General features: G+C 48.2%; 1 protein-coding gene across 1 annotated transcript; it reads right to left on the reverse strand.

Annotated features, from left to right (window-relative positions):
* Positions 1-2,741: 2,741 nt before the first annotated feature.
* On the reverse strand, positions 2,742-6,601 carry LOC117872806 (peptidyl-prolyl cis-trans isomerase A). Its single transcript, XM_034761586.1, has 5 exons — positions 6,446-6,601; positions 4,311-4,341; positions 4,075-4,163; positions 3,586-3,758; positions 2,742-3,079 (listed from the first exon to the last, which is right to left on the reverse strand). Exons 1-5 carry the CDS (start codon positions 6,515-6,517, stop codon positions 2,944-2,946), a joined length of 501 nt encoding a protein of 166 aa, XP_034617477.1. The 5' UTR covers positions 6,518-6,601; the 3' UTR covers positions 2,742-2,943.
* Positions 6,602-7,193: the final 592 nt, after the last annotated feature.

The following is a 7,193-nucleotide window of genomic DNA, read 5'->3' on the forward strand; positions in this document are numbered from 1 at the left end:
CAGGCTCTTCAGTGTGTAACAGCTGTGAACAAGGAGCTGCCTCTAGTGCCTTCCCAGCTCTCCAGAAACAGATGTGTCATGCAGCAACAAGAACCACTGTCAGCAAGTGTTAGTTGCAAAAGCCAGGCACAAGTTTGTGCCAAAAGGAAAGTGGAAGGTAGGAAGAGCAGTTTTCCATTGCAGACAAGTTACTTGTACCTTTCCAAATCAGCTACAGTCCCAAGAGACTTGGTGAAGGGAGGAAGAGATTATCTACTTCTCTTTGCAATAGAAGAGACACCCATTGAGAAGAGAATTTCTCCTGTTTCCTCTACATCTCTCTTTACCCCACTTGACTCCCACCCCTCAATTTCCATTTTATAATATGGAGGTACCACAAGGCTGATGCAAGTAGACCCACCTACTGCCTGCATCACCTGTTAACTTAAAGTAATGTTGAGTGTCAGAGGGGGAGCCGTGTTAGGCCTGGTCCACACTAACCCTCCACTTCGGACTAAGGTATGCAAATTCAGCTACGTTAATAACATGCTGAACTCGAAGTACCTTAGTCCGAACTTACTGCGGGTCCAGACGCGGCAGGGAGGCTCCCCCGTCAATGCTGCGTACGCCTCTCGCCGAGCTGGAGTACCGGCGAGCACTTCCGGGATCGATTTATCACGTCTAGACCAGACGCAATAAATCGATCCCAGAACATCGATTGCCTGCCACTGGACCTGGAGGTAAGTGAAGACTTACCCTTAGTCTGGATCTGCATGCAGCTGACCAAGTGGACATTCACCCACAAAAGCTTATGCTCCAGTAAGTCTATAAAGTGCCACAGCACTGTTGCTTTTTAAAGTAATGTGATTCTACTGTGTAACTATGATCATATCAATAAAGATCTTTATTGGCCTAAAAAAGGCCAATTTAGGAAGACTATTCAATAGCTAAACAGTGATAGTATTAATACAAGATCTTTATGTGGAGTTGCCATTGTTGGCAACAGCTATTAATTTCAAATTAGTTACTAGAGTCATGCTATATTGTGCCTCTAGAAAGCAGGATACTTTTAGTGTTAATGCCACAGACACCTTAAATACCAATACATACAGCTACTGACAAATGACTAGTAGCATGGCATTGGGCAGAGATACAACATACTAACACTACCATGCCATGTATCAAGGGATCACAACACTGGATATGTAACACAGCAGTTCCACTGCTGGCATTAAATTTTAGCGTTTACTTGGGTAAGATTTGTTTTATGGGACATTATGCCATTGTCTCTTGGAATTATTGATTAGTCTGATGATCACAAGGCTAACTGAACACACTGATGCTGGAGACTATGCAATGCATAAATCATTTTCATTAAATTTCTTTAGCCACACCAGGGAAGCCCTCTCCAATTGTGTTTCATTTAGTGTTTTATACTCTGCTTTGAATGTAAAGGGTCTGGTAGATTAGTACTGACAGGAGGCCTCCAGGGATCCTCAATCAGGGATGGCCAAACCACAGCTGGCTAACCACATGCAGCTCTTTCACTGTTAAAATGCAGCTCACTGAGCCCCCCCTTGCACATTCTCTGCCTACCAGACGGCAGGGGGGAGCTTAGGGCTTCTGCAGAGTGGTGGGACTAGAGGTTTGTGCCAGAGACAATTGGTACCTGCTGAGAATGGGGAGTACAATTTAAAGGTCCAGCCTCCCCCCCATCCAACAGCTTGGGACCTACACCCTCCCCCCCCCCATGCCCCTCCTCCCATTCCTCAGCAACCCCTCCCTGCAGCTCCCCAGTGTTTGCCACTGCCTCTCCCCACAGCTGCAGCTCCAGGGAGGTGACCTGGCCACACCATGTGACTGGGCAGAGCCAGCAAACCCTAGCACCAAAAATAAAAAGTCAGGGAGGCACATGCCCCCCCCAACCCTGGCAGGCATGCCCCAGCTCTTGAACTTCTGAAGATTGTCATATGTGACTCAAAAAGTTTGGCCACCCCTGGCCTGGATGCTGCAAGGAGCAGTAGTGGTAAATTTAAGAGGTTGCAGTGCTTGCGGATGAACTACTCAGTGACTAAGTCAACCTACACTACATGAATAACATAGCTGGAGTCAACGTACCTTAGGTCAAGTTACCGCTGGGGTCAATAGGAGAAAAATCTCCAATTGACTTACCTTACTCTTCTTCTCAGGGGTAGAGTATAAAGTGTTGACTGGAGAGCGATCTACAGTTGGATTTGTTGGGTCTTTACTAGACCTGCTAAATCAACAGCTGGTGGATTGATCCCAGCTGTAGTGTCAACCTGCCCAGTGTCTCACTGTGCTGTGTTTCCAAAATACAGAATAGGGCTTTTGCTAATCGGCATCTAAGCACTTAGGACCTTACCCTGCACCAAATTAATTAAATAGGAGTTTTACTATCAGTGGTTGTTTCTAGTCACATTTTACCATTAAAAACCCTGCTTAGCCATTCATTCTGTAGTGGCCTTAAGAGTATTCAATTGGCAGGCATCCACTGTAATTCCCATGCTGCTGGGGACAGGTCATCAACACTAAGCTACAGAGGCTTCCAAAACAGTTTTAATCTAGGGATTTCCCTAAAGGAATCCCTGTAGGACAGTTTTAGAAACCTAGCTACTGATACTACATAATGATAGTAGCCAATCTATGCTTCTTCAGAAGGAGATTTCTTGCCAATCTGAGGAAAATACATGATTGCTACACAAATGCCCCAAGCAGATTTCCTTATAAAAAAAGAAAACTCATGTGGTTTAGCTTGTTTTATTTATTTAATTTCATAATCATAAACTTAACTCTGCAGTGCAGCTAGACTTGTGAAGATAAGGGAAATGAAACCCAATAGAAATGCAGCAGTAAGTCAGGAACACAAGAATTACAAGGGGCTAAACACCATGGTATGTTAGCCCCAGCTACAGAAGGAATGGTTGGTTAAGACAGAAAGGAATTTTATGACAGCTGCCCACAGTTAGCAATGGTGACCTTCTTCTTTGTTTTGCCCTCTCTTGATCCAAGGCCAGACATTGCCTCCACCACCTTCATCCCATCTTTGACACGGCCAAAGACAACATGCTTCCCATCCAACCTAAGATAAAACACACGTTTTATAGGATCATGTTGCTGAGAAGCACCAATCTGACTTGTTTGTGACCTACTGTATTAAACCACTGATTTCAGGAAGCTTGTATAATCAGCAACCTTGTTAGTACTCAGTTTTTGCTATAGAAATTTCCATTGAGCATGATGGGAGGCTGGTAAAGTGAGAGATGAGCCACAAGACAGGAAGAATTACCCTCAAAATCTGTCAGATACGGGAGGATCTGGGGAATCACACACTTGCTTCTGGGCACTGTTACAACAACTGTAGTTTAGGGCTCAATGAAGCCTCACTATATAGAAACCTTGAGACCAGAATTGTTTGAGGTTTCATTATGTACACTGATCAGGATCACAGGAACATTTTGGGGAACAGGCCACACTACACTAGAATTAAACAATGCATTAGAGGGCTATGGCAAACTTAATAAAACCCTAAAAGGTGCTGAGTAAATTCAGAGATGAATGAAGAGTACAGATTCCAACAGTACTTACCACTCAGTCTTAGCCGTGCAGATGAAGAACTGGGATCCATTTGTGTTGGGGCCAGCATTTGCCATAGACAAAATGCCAGGACCTGTGTGCTTCAGGATGAAGTTCTCATCAGCAAACTTCTCACCATAAATCGATTTACCACCAGTTCCATTATGACATGTAAAGTCACCACCCTGCAAAAAAAAGCAAGCACTGAAAGTGAAATACAGCGATGCCCACCCTTCTAATCGGTCAGGCAGACTTCTAATCTATACAAGACTGCTGCTCAAGCTACCAGTACAGTCAAAGCCACCCCTTTACTCAATCAGGCACAAAACCTGAAGGCTAGTGACAGCCTTCTTGTCTGTTTACTGTCAGTCTTGAACCCCTAAGCAAGACTGTCCTATAAAATTGCAGAATCACTTCTTTGACTGTTTCAAAGTATAGGAGCTGCAACAAAACTATTGAAAGAGGCCATAACCAAGTAGTAAGAAAGTCAGTGACGCATACCTGGCACATGAATCCAGGAATGATCCTGTGAAAGCAGGACCCCTTGTAACCAAATCCTCTCTCCCCAGTGGTCAGGGCACGGAAGTTTTCTGTCAATGTAAGACAGTCATTACTAGATGGAATTTATAGGAACACCCATTGAAATTTTCACCCAGAGGCTTGCCAAACTTATTCTTAATAAAAGTAAACTGAAGACTGCAATGCAGTCTCCATGATCTTGAGTGGTTTTTACAGACCTGCTGTCTTTGGAACCTTGTCTGCAAACAGCTGTAGAAGAAAAGAGAGTCAGTTAAGTCATTTTGCATAATGAGTGTTTGCCAACTACTAAAACAGGAGAAACAAATCAGCATACTACAACATAACGATTTATGGGAGAATCTTGCAGTGGCTGTAGTTTGAATACAAGTTGTGCTATGGCTACATTCCATCACTCGAAATCCATGACAGAAGCCTACATGGCGTTGAAATTGTTTCTTTAAATGCAATCCAGGATTCCGCAAGCCATGCTTTACTTCCCTCAGATCATGTTCCATGGCTTTTGCCACCAGCTCCTCCTTATATGAGCAGAACCTGGCAGCTGGAACAAGGATTAGACTCCATTATTAAATTCATTCACAAGATTCTGTATCATCTTTTATGAAGCTGATAGTTTTGTACGAGACAAAGCATACACTTGGTCCAACTGCAACCTTGTTAGAAGGGTTATTAAGCCAAGCTCATTTCCTGGTACAGTAGTGTGCGGGAAGCAGCAGTGAGTTTCCACTATTCTCTGTCAGACTGGACTGTGTCAGAGGGACTCAGACAAAATGGAGTCCCTGGACAAAGGATGCACTGTCTGTTGACTACAGTTTATGCACTTACACACCTGTTCACAGGAGAAGCCTTTATGTTCCAAAAGGAAAATTGAGTGGTTAATGAGACCAGTTAGAAAGTCTTGCTCAAAGCTTATTCTCAACCACTGGGACACAGGTTTTGCTATATGACAAGCATACCAAGGAGTCAAGAATCTGATTTATGTAACTTTTGGTTATGAGCTTACTATTAACCTCAAGTTTGCAAGCAAACATCAAATGATTAATGGAGTACAATTGTCAGAGCACTTACTAACAGTCTGAACTCTGGTTTGCTTAAAAACTACAGAGTGCTTTGTTGCCCTGATGAAAGGTACTGCTACAGAGAGATTTATACCTGCCTCTGGAAGTTTCCATTAATTGCGTCTGATGAAGTGGGCATTCACCCACAAAAGCTTATGCTCCAATACTTCTGTTAATCTTAAAGGTGCCACAGGACCCTCTGTTGCTTGCTACAGAGAATTAGTGGTCTTCACACCCCCCCTCCCAGCACTGTTAGGCATTTGCTCTCTGCTCCATACCATACAAGCCCTTACATGTTAGAAAAAGGAATGTCTGCATCAATAAAGCTTGCTATCCTTTTCACACCTCAGCTTGAGAAAGCTCACAATTTGAGGTTTCTGACCCAAAATGAGGGGCTGTTATACAAGAAGGCAGTTTAGCATGCAGTCCTTGGGTTCAAAGTACTATAACCGGCATGCCAGGATTTCTGATTTAACTATTACGAGTAAAGTGAATAGATCCAGGATTACGAGCTTGGGGACTAGAGCATATCTTCGCCTTCAAAAGAAGTACCCGAGGCAAGATGACGGCTCGGAGAATCTCACTCCAACATGAAGCACATCCCTTTCGCCGCTAACAGGGCTTTAGATATGCAGGGCCTGGAGACGGACTTTGTCTGGAGAGCAACAGCAGCGTGATGGGGCTTCAATTACAGCCTGGGGCTAATTAGCGACCATGAGCTCTTGATCCAGGGCGAGATCTGCGAGTGGACGAGCAGCTTCGAGTCCCAGCCACTACAGCATATTCCGAAGCCGCCTGGCAGCCCGCAGCGTTTAGCGAGCAAGCCAAAGCACGGGCAGGCCGGGCAGCTGCCCAGCGCGGCGATGCGGATTCCGGAGAGGCGCGAGCGCCGCCCCCAACGCAGCGGCCTCACTGCAGAGGGGAAGGCGGGGGAGAGAGAGGAGGGGCCGCCGCTACGATCCCGGCCGACACGGCGCGGGGTGGGGCCGGCACCGCATGCCGCCTTCGGGGCACCCTCCCTCCGGAGGCGAGGAGCGCTCCCGGTTCCCCCCCCGGGACAGGTCCTCGCGCACCGGCCTGCCTCAGTCACGTGGAGCCCACAGCGGCCACGAGGCGCGCGCTCTCTCCCGCTCCTGCGAGACCACCCGCGCGCGCTGCCGGCCGGCTCCCTTAGCCGCGCGCGCGCGCCCCTCCCGCCCAAAATGGCCTCGTGCTCGTGCCCTTGCCAGGAAATGGCGCCGCCGGACCCCTAGCGGGACCTCCCTACTCCCAAGTACCTCGAAGGTGACGCGCCCCAACGGCTCATCGTTGGCGGCGATATCGAAGAACACGATGGGGTTGGCGGCCATGGCGCGTCGCGTGAGGGGGGGGCCTTGAGACGGCAGCAACTCCTCCTCAACAGCGGGTGCGGCGCAGCGGAAAGAGAGCGGTCACCCCCCGAGTTTATATACTTGCCGCTCCGCCCGCCCACTCGCAGATCGCTGCCAATCGCCGCCCGCGGCGCCGGCGAGTGAGGGCTCTCACAGCCAATCGGTGCCATGGGGCGGTACTGCAACAGCCCAAGCGCTCGGGTAAGGCGGTGCCCGCTGAGAAACGGGAGGGAGATGGCGGGCATGCGCACTGCGGCGCTGCACAGGGCGGGGCTGGGAGGAGATGGGGGTTGGGGGATGGGATGGACGGGGAGGCTGGAATTAGGAGTGGAATGGGATTTTTGGGGGGTAGGATGCGAAGGGAGGGGCTGGGATTTGGGGGAAGGGGTTGGGATGAGTGGGGGGGCTGGGATTTGGGAGAAGAGGCTGGGGTGAAAATGGGGGGGGCGGCTGTGGGGTTGGAAATGAGGGATTGGACTGGGGCTGGGGAAGTATAGCAGTGGGCTGGGAATGGGGAAGTAAGGCTGGGATTGGGGGCAGGAATGGGGGTGGGGGAGAAGCTGAGACTGTGCAGCTACAAATTGTGTGTAACCTCCTGAGTGGCATGGTGTGTGTGTGTGTGTGTGTGTGAGACAGGGCAGTGCCTCTGCATCTA

The sequence above is a fragment of the Trachemys scripta genome, chromosome 2, assembly GCF_013100865.1.
Source record: "Trachemys scripta elegans isolate TJP31775 chromosome 2, CAS_Tse_1.0, whole genome shotgun sequence".
In the NCBI taxonomy this organism is placed as follows: Eukaryota; Metazoa; Chordata; order Testudines; family Emydidae; genus Trachemys; species Trachemys scripta.

Bases quoted from the DNA above. Each gene is read 5' to 3' on its own strand.
- LOC117872806 (XM_034761586.1), bottom strand. From the start codon at position 6,517: ATGGCCGCCAACCCCATCGTGTTCTTCGATATCGCCGCCAACGATGAG. The intron at 4,342-6,445 runs GTACTTGGGAGT...TTTCTTCTACAG, and splicing joins TGGGGCGCGTCACCTTCGAG to CTGTTTGCAGACAAGGTTCC. The intron at 4,164-4,310 runs GTCTGTAAAAAC...TTACATTGACAG, and splicing joins CAAGGTTCCAAAGACAGCAG to AAAACTTCCGTGCCCTGACC.